General features: G+C 49.7%; 1 protein-coding gene across 2 annotated transcripts in view; it reads right to left on the bottom strand.

Annotated features, from left to right (window-relative positions):
- The window catches only part of LOC147100547 (immunoglobulin superfamily member 21-like), a 366,041-nt gene that overhangs the window by 138,658 nt on the left and 212,739 nt on the right, over window positions 1-14,644 (bottom strand). For both annotated transcript variants that reach the window (XM_085966912.1, XM_085966913.1), the window contains 2 exons: window positions 4,079-4,194; window positions 1,951-2,413 (listed from right to left, as the gene is read on the bottom strand). In XM_085966912.1, coding sequence (XP_085823038.1) covers window positions 1,951-2,413; window positions 4,079-4,194 — 579 coding nt within the window. The remainder of the gene's footprint in view (window positions 1-1,950; window positions 2,414-4,078; window positions 4,195-14,644) is intronic.

Raw genomic sequence — 14,644 nt, 5'->3', positions numbered from 1 at the left:
ATTCTCCCTTTGAATCTCCCTCTCTCCCCATGGGAAATACCTAAGTCTCCAGCTAGCTTCTTCGCACAGTGGTACGGCCAAGACTCAGAAGTGGGGTGTGGACTGTGATTGTGAACTCCTGCTCACCATGTTGCCATGCACTGGTGCCCTGATGCAACATGCGGTACCACCAGGCCTATTGTTTAGGACTCCATTTTAATTCTTGACTTAGTGCAGGAATCATTTTTTTTTTCATTATCCTGCCCTCTCCTAAAGACAGTGGGCATGAAATTGGTCTTGGACGGTAGTGGGAAATGGGCGGAAACAAATCGACAGCGCATTTTACATCCGGCCCTATTTTCTATTCAATTGACTTCAATGGAAAAGAAAATCGGGTGGTGTGTAAGACGGGCGGCCGATTTGCTATCACTCCTATCGCTCCCACCACCCAAGACCGCTTTCACCCCCAATAACTCATGTCTTCATATGGTTCCATGGGAGTCAGCAGGCCTGAGGCACCTTGCCCAAGACATCGGGGTTGATTTTAACTCGCCAAAATCAGCATTAACAGGGCTGTAACAGCCTCAAAGTGAGGTCAGTGGCCTTACTGCCCTATTAACGCCTATGCTCCGCCGCCTGCCATTTTTACAGGGGCATACCACTGGGCAGCCTAAGCGTCCGCTGGTTTCCGGTGGTAGGCCCCCTTTAATATGGAAATTGGGGTCCTATGTTGTGCACAGAACCCCGATTGCCATTTTAGGACAGAACTGGTAGGAACTTGCGCCTGTACACTCTGACCAGTTTCACTGGCGGTACCGCCAAAGAGGATCCGAAAAGATATGTTTTAAATTACTTTTGCGGGGCCGAGAAGATCAGGAGTGGTCCTCCGGGACCCACAAAAATAATCGGGGCCGCTGCCATCCTGGGCTCCTCCCCATCGCAATCACCATCCCCCCCTCCCCCCGGGTCTTACCTTACTTACTGTCTGCTGGGCAGCCTTTGGCCTACCTGATATTGCACAGGCCCGAATCAATACAACTGCATTGGAACGCCAGTTTGACCCCCGGCCATTTTGTTGCCAGAACAGGTGGGTGGCAAATTATTGTTGCTTGATGTTCAAACAAAAAATTACTGGATAGTGATCCAGCAACTCTGGCGGATTTATCCCCTCCCAATGATGCTGAGGCGAATTGTAGCACCTTAACTGCTGTCCCCTAGTTCAGTACAGGCTAGAGGACACACTTGGGATCTTCTGGCCTTTAAGTCGTAGAGTCATAACAGCACAGAAGGAGGCCATTCGACCCATCGAGTCCATGCCGGCTCTCTGTAGAGCAATCCAGTCAGTCCCATTCCCCCGCTCTATCCCCGTAGATAGAATTTATTAGTCCAGGCCTCTGGATTACTAGCCCAGTGACATTACCACTATGCTAGAGAGTGTCAGTCGTGGCTCAGTTGGTAGCACTCTCGCCTGTGAGTCAGAAAATTGTGGGTTCAAGACCGCCCTCCAGCGACTTGAGCACGTAATCTGGGCTAACACTCACTGTCGGAGCTGCCATCTTTCGGATGAGACATTAAACTATCTACCCTCTCAGGTCCCATGGTACTATTTGAAGAAGAACGGGGAAGTTCTCCTGGTGTCCTGGCCAACGTTTAACTCTTCAAACAGATAATCTGGTCATTTATTTCACTGCTGTTTCTGGGAGCTTGCTATGCACAAATTGGCTCCAGTGTTTCCTACATTACAACAGTGACTGCACTTCAAAAATACTCCATTAGTTGTAAAGCGCGTTGGGACATCCTGAGGTCATAAAGGTGCTATATAAATGCAAGTTCTTTCTTTTACTACACTGGGCCTTGCCTTAACCCAATAAATCACTGGGGGAGCTGGTCCCTAAATACCTTACCCTCATTGTGGCTCTATAAAATTATCCTGCAACCTGTATTATTGAAGTAATAATTTCTCAGACTTACCCAGTATCACCTCAGACTGCATTGGCATTGACAGGGCCGGGTGCTTCACCTCACAGCTGAACAGGGCGTTATTGTCCAGGTCAGGGTTCAATGTCCAGGTGATCATGGCCCGTACTTCGACAGTCCCATCGCTGACGGGAATCTGCGTGTGTCGGAACAGATACTCTGGATCGCTGGGATAAATCCATCTCGGGAACTCCCGGCTGATGACTGTCTCTGGAATTCTTTCTGCTTCGGTGGTCGCTGAAACGATGCTCTCAGTGATGCTCGGGGAAGGCCTCTCCGTGAAGAGCCTGCCTCCGCCTTCAAAATCCAACAGGGACAAAGACTTCTGCAGCTTAGTGTCATCCATATCCCGGCTGATAAGATTCTGAGGGACTCGGCTTTTTTTCACGCCTGTATCTGGGGATGCCTGAGACACGTGGAGAACTTCAACCAGCTCACCGTCTCGCTTGAAATACACCTACCGGGAACACAAAGAAATGTCAAAACCTTCAGGAAACAGATAGGCAGGATAGAACACAAAGAGGTTTCAGGAACAGAAAATGGTCATTCGGCCCAACAAGCTGTTCCGTTTTGATTGATCAAACCAACCGACCAACATTCTTACAACATCCTCCAGACCCTTCTCAATCCAGAAGTTCTGGATTGGCATAATCTGGCACAATTCTGGATCAGACCATTCTATTTGTCTTTTTTTAACCTATTTGTCTTTTTTTTAACCCTTCCTGTGCTGCAGGAGTCCTTCACCTGCCATCTAAAATGGGAAATTGGAGTGATGTACACTCCAAAGAGAAGGAACGTCATTGTGTTTATTGCATTTCAGTGAGGTTCAGCTGCAAGGAGACCACAAAGAATCTAAGGCAGCGAGGAGCCCAAGAAATCAAGGGATTGCAGGTACAGCAAAAATCAGGATGTGGCACTTCATACAAAAACATGTTACCTTCCTTCTGGCTTGCCATAGATGGAAAACAGCACAATTAGCACTGCTTCAGGAGACACAGGGAATTCCTATCAGTCAGGCCTCCTACCCTTTTTGGATTGGGGGGGGATACTGAAACACCCTTTTTAAGGCTTTTTTTTATTTGTTCATGGGATGTGGGCGTCACTGGCAAGGCCAGCATTTATTGCTCATCCCTAGTTGCCCTCGAGAAGGTGGTGGTGAGCCGCCTTCTTGAACTGCTTGATGCAACCACATTCTTTATGCTTCCTGTAAACATAGATGGTCATTAAAGCATTAAATGAACCTGTCATGAATCTTGCCATTCATGTAGAAATGACTCATGAGATAACACTGGGCGGCCAGCTGGTGGCGCTGTCCAAGGAAAGTATAAATACTCGGGCGTGGGCCCAGCTTGCTCAGGATGTTTCTGTAACCAGGAACTAGTGATGTAACTAGAGCTCATGGTTGTGAAACAGTTGATTAAAGCCTTGTTTTATACTCAAACCAAGTGTTCAGTAATTTTCTTACATCAGAACCCTTCTGCCAATTCATCGATTAGGAAGCAGGAACACTTCAAAGGCTTGCGAAGGCATAGCAAACCACAAGGGTCAGACCTTCAGTGCACTGCACCATGAAGGAATCAGGTGTGGCTCTGTCCTTGCCGTTCCCATCTGAGTGTGATTCAGATCTTGTCTACCATATTGAAAGGAGCGCAGGCCTGGCACTACCTTAATGGTGGGGCAGTTACAGGCCGTGACATAAGAAAACTACTAAGCACTTGATTTGAGTATAAAACAAGGCTTTAATCAACTGTTTCACAACCATGAGCTCTAGTTACATCACTAGTTCCTGGTTACAAAACGTCCTGAGCAAGCTGGGCCCACGCCCGAGTATTTATACTTTCCTTGGATGGCGCCACCAGCTGGCCGCCCAGTGTTATCTCAGGAGTCATTTCTACACGAATGGTAAGATTCATGACAGGCCGCACTGCCATTCCTGCTGCCCTGAGGCACTATCGGACATCTCCTACCGTCTGGCTCCACCGCATCAATGGTAGAGTCACTGGATTGGCCCCTAGCCTGGCTTCTGAGCGTAGTATAGCAGGAGCCAGACCACGGAGAGTGAGGGAGAAAATCTAAACTAAATAAAATCGCAGTATCCCCTTTTCTCATGCTGCAAACGTACCGTGGGAGCTGGCTTCCCTCCAGAAACGATGCAAACCAGCGTGAAGTTCTGAGCCTCGTAGCGACTGAAAGCTGCCGGCGCATCTGCTGCGATGACTGAGATTGAGGAAGGGGGTGCTGGAGGATAAAAACATTTGAGGCGTCAATGCATTTTACTGTATTGCAGCAGAGCCAGCACACTTCGGCAAGGAGTGTCAGTGAGACTGTCGCAGGGGAAAGTGGCTTATTGCAGAGTGCAATTTGTTATTGCTCAGTAACAGATGCTTTCATTGTCTTTAGAATTTTCTATCCATAATTGTAGTTCTTGCAGCAGTAAGTCTCACTGGACATGAGATTTGCTGCCAAAGTAGTGAAATTTTGCAAAAATGTACAGACACACGCCAAATCATTTGGCCTCATTGGTGGCCACCAACTTTGACCTCTTTTTCACCATCAACTGAATATGTCAACTTGGTTCCGTTACTCACACTCTTGCCTCTGAGTCAGAAGGTCATGGGTTCAAGCCTCACTCCAGAATTTGAGCACCTAATCAGTGCTGGCAGGAATGTTGCATTGCTGGAGGTGCTGTACTTTGGATAAGACATTAAACCAAGATCTTGCCTCTTTAGATGGGTGTTGAAGATCTGCTGGCACTATTCGAATGAGAGCACGTCTTTCTTTACCCCACAATGTTTTAGAGCAGAAGACGGACAACAGCCAGTGAGACACCTCAGAGTTGAAAGCTTTGCCATGCATCTATTTATAAAAGTTCCCCATTAGTTTTCTCCCCATCTCTCTCGAAGGCACCGACATGCTGGGATATGATGGCTCCTCTTGCATCATCAGCCCATCAGCGCCTCACCCAATTAACCATATTTTGTGTTAAAACAGTCAGTGTTGGCAACATATTCGACCGTGGGGAGCCTCACCACCGAGCCTGATCCTATCCTCAGCTGACATCCACACACCTGCACTTTCCAGCAGGAGTTAACGGATAACAATCAGGAGTAGGAAATTGGAGATTGATCAGGATATCTGAGCCAAGATGGACTGAATCTATCCTGAGATTTGTTTGGACCCAATTTGAACACAGATTCCAGTGGCCAAAGGCAGTTTCCTAACCCAGGTCCCAGAGGTCAAAGGGCCAGTGCTGCCCAAACAGAGCAGCACCTGATATCTATCACAGAGAAAAGATGAATTTACCTGCAGGTCTTTTTGAGCCCAAACAAATCACAGGATAGATTCAGTCTATCTCCGCTCAGATATCCTAAATAATCTACAGTTCCCCCTCCCCTACCTGTCTAACCCTGTTTGTGCTGTTCACGTGCCAGTTTGTGAAACAGCTTTTCTGGCTCTGGCTGACTCTCACCTGGTGTTTTAGAACATCATCTTGTTTATATTTATGACCCACCCCAGACAGACAGGATAAAGATCTCATCCTCCTCGTTAAGAGACTTGAAAGTACACAAATCGTACATACACAAATCTCTGAAGGTGGCAGGACAAGTTGAGAAGGCTGTTAAAAAAACATAAGGCCTCCTTGGTTTTATAAATAGAGGCATAGAATACAAAAGCAAGGAAGTTATGCTAAACCTTTATAAATCACTGGTTAGGCTTCAGCTGGAATATTATGGCCCAGAAATTCGGGTCGGAGGCTTCCCACGGGTGCAAGCCTCTGACCTGCACTTACCTAGCGCGCCGGCCGTTGAGCTGTGGGCCCGCGTGGGATTCCGATCCTGGGCCTCCTCCAACTGCCGGCGCGCAGTGCTCGCGTATCCCAGGGGCGCAGTTAGTTCGAAGCGTCCCCTGGGATCACGTGGGCCATGGAGAGCCAATGGTAGCAGGGAATCTGTATTCATAGATTTGACAGGAAAAGCTGTCAAATCTATGAATACAATTCAGCCCCAAAACATCACTAAAACTTCAAGTAATTTTTTTTTAAAACATCGCATTTTTAAAATAACTATAAATTACATAAAATAACTATTTTAAACAATAATTAAAATTTTTGAAAAAATTAATTACAGTTTCTAATGGGGCTAAAAATAAACTTACCTTTCTTTAAAGTATTTAAAAATAATAAACCTGTGGAAAAATTTTTTTAATTTTACTTAATTCACCACTTACCTCATTAAAAGCAGACCTTGCAACTGCTTTTTAAAAGCGTAGCCCCTGGAGACTTACCCTCCCGGAGAAATCTGGAAAGAAACCGGAAGTTCCAGGTGTACGCGCTGCCTCTCCGGCACACGCGTTCGACCTGTGAACCCCTTCCTTTAAGGGAACGGAAGTTCTGGTTTCCCGCGCATGCGCAGTGCATGCACGAAACCGGCACTTTCGTTGGGCCTACGCGTGAGTACCCAACGCGTACTCACCCGTGGGGACCCGAAGTTCTGGGCCAATTAATTGTGTCCAATTCTGGCCACCACACTTTAGGAAGGATGTGAAGGCCTTGGAGAGGCTGCAAAGGAGAGTGGTACCAGGGATGAGGGACTTCAGTTATGTGGCGAGATTAGAGAAGCTAGGATTGTTCTCCTTAGAGCACAGAAGGATAAGGGGAGATTTAATAGGGGTGTTCAAAATCATGATGAGTTTAGATAGAGTAAATAAAGAGAAACTGTTTCCACTGGCATGAGGGTCGGTAACCAGAGGACAAGATTTAAGGTATTTGACAAAAGAACCAGAGGGGAGATGAGGAGACATTTTTTTGATCTGGATTGCCTGCCTGAAGCAGTGGTGGAAGCAGATTCAATCATAACTTTCACAGGGGAATTAGATATCTAGTTGAAAAGGAAATATCTGCAGGACTATGGGGAAAGAGCAGGGCGGTGGGACTAATTGGATAGCTTTTTCAAAGAGCCAGCACAGGCACGATGGGCCAAATGGCCTCCTTCTGTGCTGTATGAATCTATGTAGAATCAATTAGGACACTACCTTCTCATCTACGATCCATGGTTTGAATTTCCCCCAATGAAGAGGGATGCACGTTTCCCTTCTACAGGAAACTTCGCGATATCCGGCACCGACGGGACCGAGCTGCTGCCGATCTATCAAAACTTCCGGATAGACCAGCGCTAATGTTGAAGGATACGGAGGTTTTCATCTCCGTATCTGACAATAAACACTGTTGCTTAGCAACAGCTTGTAAACACTCGGCCCGTACCTTGGAAGCGTCTCTGAAGCTGTTGCTAAGCTACAGAGACGCTTTCCAGAGCCTGACTGTTAAAAAAATGCTAGGAAAAGAAAAAAAACCTAACCAAAACGGCTGCTGATTTCTGCCGTTAGATCGAGGTTTCCGGACATGCAATCTCCGCATAAACCAAAGTTTCCTGTACTATGATAAACAAAATAAGCTTAGAACATTCAAGCCCAGTTTCATTGGCCACTGGCCCCCCAGCAAAAAATTCACAGCATGTCACCTGCGCAAGAAAAATCTAAGCTAACCTGATAGGTTAATGAATAAAGGCACCAAGCTGTATAGCACAAGACCATAAAGATTGTAAGATCCCAGGTTAAACCCTGAGTCCGTGCTTAGTTATGCTCATCTCACTTGGGATAGGAGTTCAGTTGGGCTCAGTGCCCTGGGACAGGGTGCAGAAAATTCAGCCATGGTTGCTGCTGCTGACCTTCCCCTGCAGGAAAGAGTGGACATTGGGTCTCCAAAGCCCTGCATGGTAATATTTCATGGTGATACTCGCTTGTCCAGATGAAGACTGATTACTTGGGCGAGGTATTGGAAGGGGAGCCTTAGCCACAGTCAACATGGAGGGAAGGAAAGTGGAATAGGAAGAGATATCCCGTCCAGAAATATAACCAGATCTTGTTCTTTGCAAGCGAGTTACTTCATTAAAGTTAAAATAATTTGTAGCCAGATCACAGTAACTGAAACAACATCAGAATGCAGGTTTTATAATTGTATAGGAGAAATAAAAGATAGCAAGGGTAATGCATGTCACGTCCAATTGCTGCTTCCCTGTACTGACCGCCATTAATATGCGGTGTGTGGGTTAGACTCATCATACTAATGGATGCCCTACGGTGCAACGATAATTTGTTGTGACACTGATACAGACACAGTCTCTTTGTGGACTTGTAATCAGCCAAACTTTTCTGCTGCCTTATTAACATGATGTTCGTCATGCCATTAGTAAGATAAGGAATCAGCTGCTCCAGTTGGCGTTACGCACCATTACGGAGCAGTGAGACGGCGAGATTGATGCTGGACACTGAGGCCTGGATCTCCCCTCTATGTCTCGGGAGGCATCGAGTGGAGGTCAGGCACTTCCCTTCATGGACCGACAGAAAACGGCCAGGTGGGCTCTCGCTGGGCAATGTTCACGTGTCTGCCATCTGCCGGCCTATAGGGGGTGGTCACCCTCCCGCACTCGCACCGGAGACTCACGGGGTCTCCCGAACAGGGACACAACAGTTGCTGTGGAACGTTTCCTCCCTGCTCTCCCGAAGATGCCGACTCAAGCTGGGGTACAGTACTGTGATGAAATATTCCATTCATCACTGCCTGTGACTGTGGTCGGTTTCAGTGTCATTTCCCTTCCCCCAGTCCTCATTGTATTGTTTATTGGAATGTGCTGGAATGTGCTGTGTGTGTAGGGCTCCGCCCATACCTGGCCCCTTTTGTAAGCTAGCTCAGTCTGGCCTCAGTCTCCAGAAGGAAGATACCTCTCTCTCTTACGTGTTACTTTCTAAGTTAATAAAAGCCTTGTTTTGTTTCGCTAACATCGAGTCTCGGAATTATTGAGGCACATCAATTTTATTAACTTATTTTTCAACACTATGGATCAACTCCTGAAACCCGAACGTTTGGATTTGGATCAACATGCTCCGGACGCATCAGCACGCTTCGGACACTGGTTTGAGTGTATGGAATTCTTCCTGGACAATTCCGCAGCCGTCAAAGACGCTACGGACGCTGCGAGGATGAGACTCGGAATTCTGCGGAATTGGGTAAGCCACCGGGTTTACCCCCTCATCCAAGACGCCGATACGTACCTGGCCGCCTGCGACATCTTAAAGGCGCATTACCAGCAGCCTACGAATGAGGTGTATGCTAGGCATCTGCTCGCTACTCGCGCACAGCGACCTGGGGAATCGGTGGAGGAGTTCCTAAGCAACCTGAAAATGCTTGGCAAAGACTGCAAGTGCCGAGATGTAAAAGCCGCAGTGTACACTGACGAGCTTGTTCGCGATGCCTTTATCACAGGCCTCAGCTCCACTTACATCCGGCAAAGACTGCTGGAAAAAACGGGGTTGGACCTGAAACAGGCTGCGGACACCGCGCGATCCCTGGATGTGGCCCAGAGAAACTCGGACGCCTACTCTTCAGCCCGCGCCGTCCACGCCGCCACGTGTGCACCGAGGGCACCGCCATCTTGGAAGGCATCTTCCCCGCCCGGCAGCCCGACACCGGCGGGGCCCCGCTCTCCCCCCAGAAGCCCTACGACAGCCGCGACGCGTCAGGGACCCAACTGCTACTTCTGCGGGCAGCCAAAACACACCAGAAACCTGTGCCCGGCGAAAGGCACCACCTGCTTTAAGTGCGGTAAGAAGGGGCACTTCGGGAAGGTGTGCAGAGGGAACCCCGCCGGAAAACCAACCGCCGGAAAACCCGCCACCGCCGCGTGTGCGCCGTGGGAGCGGCCATCTTGGACGCCATCTTGCCCGACCTCGTGGGGTCCGCCATCTTATGAGCAGACAGCGTGGACGCCATCTTGTATCGATCAGGGCCCTACAGTGGCATCGGTCACAGTGGACCAGACCAGGCCGCACCCGCTATCCAAATCAATGGTGGACATCGAGGTAAACGGGTGCCGGGTTAAATGTTTAATTGACAGTGGAAGCACGGAGAGTTTTATCCACCCTGAACTGGCACAGCAACTCTCCCTAAAGGTGGTCCCTGCTCAGGGTACCATCTCTATGGCTGATAAAACCCAGACATCGACCATTCTGGGTTACTGCACGGTACAATTGGGCGTTAACGGAACTGTATACGATAATTTTAAAGTATTAATCATGAAGAACCTATGTGCGAGCGTGATCTTGGGCCTGGATTTCCAGTGCAACCACCAAAGCATCACGCTCAAGTACGGTGGGTCCCAGCCGCCCCTCACAGTGTGCGGTCTGGCTACCCTGAAGGTAAAGCCGCCTTCGCTATTCGCGAACCTTACCCCTAACTGCCGGCCAATAGCGACCGAAAGCAGGAGGTACAGCTGGGAGGACAGGCGGTTTATCGCGACCGAGGTAGACAGGCTCCTGAAAGAGCGCATTATTGAACGCAGCAACAGCCCGTGGCGCGCCCAAGTGGTAGTGGTAAGGGGTAGCGAGAAGAAACGGATGGTGATCGACTATAGTCAAACGATCAACAGGTACACCCAACTAGACGCCTACCCGCTACCCCGCATATCAGAAATGGTGAAGCAAATCGCCCAATACCAGGTGTTCTCCACCATCGACCTCAAGTCAGCGTACCACCAGCTCCCTATCAGACCAGAGGACCGCCTGTACACCGCCTTCGAGGCGAACGGACGCCTCTACCAATTCCTCAGAGTCCCCTTTGGGGTGACGAATGGGGTCTCGGTTTTTCAGAGGGAGATGGACCGCATGGTCGATGACCACCACTTGCAGGCAACCTTCCCCTACCTCGACAACGTCACCATCTGCGGCCACAATCAGCAGGATCACGACTCGAACCTCGAGAGGTTCCTGGAAACCGCACAAAAACTCAACCTCACCTACAACGAGGACAAGTGCGTTTTCAACACCACGCGCCTCTGCATACTAGGCAGCGTGGTGGAGAACGGGGAAATCGGACCAGACCCCGACCGATTGCGCCCCCTACGGGAGCTGCCCCTGCCCAACACTCCCAAAGCCCTGAAAAGGTGCCTGGGGCTATTTTCTTATTATTCCCAATGGGTCCCCAACTACTCCGACAAAGCCCGCCCCCTCTTGAAAGCATCCTCTTTTCCGCTCTCTGCTGAGGCCCACGCCGCCTTCAAAAGCATTAAGCAGGATATTGAGCGGGCCACGCTACAGGCAGTGGACGAGAACACTCCATTTCAAGTGGAAAGTGATGCGTCTGACTTCGCCTTGGCGGCCACCCTCAACCAGGCGGGGCGGCCCGTAGCTTTCTTCTCGAGGACCCTCCAAGGGCCCGAGATCAGACACTCCTCCGTGGAAAAGGAGGCCCAAGCCATCGTGGAGGCAGTGCGCCACTGGCGCCACTACCTAGCCGACAAACGCTTCACCCTACTTACCGACCAGCGGTCGGTAGCGTTTATGTTCAATAATAAACAGAGGGGGAAGATTAAAAATGATAAGATTCTTAGGTGGCGGATCGAGCTCTCCACCTTCGAGTACGACATCATTTACCGGCCAGGGGCCCTTAACGAATCCCCTGACGCCCTCTCACGAGGGATGTGTGCCAGCGCCACCGGGGATCGGCTACAGACCCTCCACAACGACCTCTGCCACCCAGGGGTCACGCGGCTGTTCCACTTCATAAAGTCCCGTAACTTACCCTACTCGATTGAGGAAGTTCGGTCTCTGACCAGGAACTGCCGCACTTGCGCTGAGTGCAAGCCTCGGTTCTACCGCCCAGATAGAGCCCACTTAATCAAAGCTACACGGCCCTTTGAGCGGCTCAGCTTAGATTTCAAGGGCCCCCTCCCGTCCGTCAACCGCAATGTTTACTTCCTGAACATTGTGGACGAATACTCCCGGTTCCCATTCGCCTTCCCCTGCCCAGACATGACCAGCGCCACAGTCATTAAATGCCTCAACAGCCTGTTCTGCCTGTTCGGTATGCCGAGCTACATCCATACGGATAGGGGGGCGTCCTTCATGAGTGAAGAGCTACGCCAGTACATGCTGTCCAAGGGGATCGCCACGAGCCGTACCACCAGCTACAACCCCCGGGGTAACGGCCAAGTGGAGCGAGAGAACGGGACAGTATGGAAAGCAGTCACTCTAGCTCTAAGGACCAAGGGCCTCCCTATCTCCCGCTGGCAGGAAGTCCTCTCGGATGTGCTCCATTCGATACGGTCGCTATTGTGTACGGCCACTAATGCCACGCCTCATGAACGAATGTTTGTCTTTCCCCGGAAATCCACCTCAGGCGTATCCATGCCGTCATGGCTCTCCACCCCAGGTCCGGTACTCGTGCGAAGGCATGTGAGGGGCCACAAGACGGACCCTCTCGTGGAGCCAGTACACCTACTCCACGCCAACCCCCAATACGCATATGTCCGGCACGCCGACGGAAGGGAGGACACCGTGTCCATAAAAGACGTCGCCCCAGCCGGCATCGACAACAACCACGGCAATAGCAGCAACAACGATCACAGCAACTCTTACCCACCCACTACTCTTTCATCACCCCCGGAAGAACATCGACCAACGGCACCCCCACCAACTACCCCTTCAACAACCCTGGCGGCACCCCCGGCAGAGACCCAGGAGACTACCGGGGACACCCAGCCGACACCCGCGACACCACAACAGCCACGTCGGTCGCAGAGGACTATCAAACCCCCGAACAGACTAAATCTATAGAAGGGGTGAATGTGATGAAATATTCCATTCATCACTGCCTGTGACTGTGGTCGGTTTCAGTGTCATTTCCCTTCCCCCAGTCCTCATTGTATTGTTTATTGGAATGTGCTGGAATGTGCTGTGTGTGTAGGGCTCCGCCCATACCTGGCCCCTTTTGTAAGCTAGCTCAGTCTGGCCTCAGTCTCCAGAAGGAAGATACCTCTCTCTCTTACGTGTTACTTTCTAAGTTAATAAAAGCCTTGTTTTGTTTCGCTAACATCGAGTCTCGGAATTATTGAGGCACATCAAGTACCACAAATGCCACTACCTCACTTGAGTGGCCATTCTTCTTCTGCAAGCCTAGATTACTAATGATTACTAACAGGTTATTGGATCACCTTTGAACATATTACTAAATCTGTTATCTTAGAAAGAAATACACCAGGCTGGAGATTGAAACTGAACTAATGGGAACTCACAAGTGATGTAAAGCGGTTCTCAGACGGTCTACTTTCCTCTCCGCTACTGGAGAATGCTTCTTCTTGACACTTCACGTGAAGATTGTGCGAGGGTTGCCAATCAGCCCAATAATTTAAAAGAAGCTTTTCGTTATTGCTATGAATGCTGGGATACTATTGCTTCCATGGTGTTCACTTGCTGGACAGGAATGTCAGAAATGACTCTAATACCAGTGCAGTTGAAATAGGTGTGAGGGCATAATCCTGAGACACAAGGGCAGATTCTGCGGTAGGCTGGGCTTCAGGCCGTTTCATCTTGGTAACAATGGCAAAATTGGTAAGCCAGAATCTCAAAGAGGCCTCAGTGGTCTTTGTATATTTGTATATTAGGGAGGTCCCCACAATGAAAGTGGTCATGGTGTGGTGCCAATTCAGCCCATTTCAGCAACAGAGAGAAAACTGTGCACAAGTGAGATTTGTACAGCTTCTCCAAAGGTTGTGAAAGTAACATTAGTGCAAAGTCACATATGCAACACTTTTGGTTGGGTAGATCTGTAGAAGCGAACCGCGTGGAAACTGCCTGCCTACGGCCAGGCACAAGATGGCAGACTCGACCCACACGCCACCATCAGCACCAGTCTATAAATATTGACAGCAACACTTCCAGTCAGAGGGACCCTGTGAAACCCCCATTAGAAGAGGATTTTGGTGTGTCCGACAGCAGAACCGTGGGTCACTTACACTGGAGGGTGCGCCCTGACACTGCTAATGCTATCGGAGACAACCTGTAAAGAAAGAAAGAAAAAAAGACTTGCATTTATATAGCGCCTTTCACGACCACCGGTCGTCTTAAAGCGCTTTACAGCCAATTAAGTATTATTGGAGTGTAGTCACTGTTGTCAGTGTTCTCGCTCAGGCAACATCCCCAGCATCGAAGCTTTGACCACGCTCGATCAGCTCCGATGGACGGGTCACATCGTCCGCATGCCCGATACGAGACTCCCAAAACAAGCGCTCTACTCGGAGCTCCGACATGGCAAGAGAGCCCCAGGTGGGCAGAGGAAACGCTTCAAGGACACCCTCAAAGCCTCCTTGAAAAAGTGCAACATCCCCACCGACATCTGGGAATCCCTGGCCCAAGACCACACAAAGTGGAGGAGAAGCATCCGGGAAGGTGCCGAACACCTCGAGTCTCTTCGCCGGGAGCAAGCGGAAGCCAAGCGCAAACAGTGGAAGGAGCGCACGTCAACCCAAGCACCCCACCCACCCGCCCCTTCAACCACCGTCTGCTCCACCTGTGACAGAGACTGTAGGTCCCGCATTGGACTCATCAGTCACCTGAGAACTCACTTTCAGTGTGGAAGCAAGTCATCCTCGGTTCCGAGGGACTGCCTAAGAAGAATGTGGGAAACGCGGCAACCAATTTGCGCACAGCAAGCTCCCACAAACAGCAATGTGATAATGACCAGATCATCTGTTTTTGTATTGTGGATTGAGGGATAAATATTGGCCAGGACACCGGGGATAACTCCCCTACTCTTCTTCAAAATAGTGCCTTGGGATCTTTTAAGTCCACCTGAGAGAGC

The sequence above is a fragment of the Somniosus microcephalus genome, chromosome 25, assembly GCF_052327205.1.
Source record: "Somniosus microcephalus isolate GS21.2 chromosome 25, FLI_Smic_1.0, whole genome shotgun sequence".
NCBI lineage: Eukaryota > Metazoa > Chordata > Chondrichthyes > Squaliformes > Somniosidae > Somniosus > Somniosus microcephalus.
The sequence above is the reverse complement of the archived record's forward strand: the minus strand, read 5'-3'. Positions and strand labels throughout refer to the sequence as shown.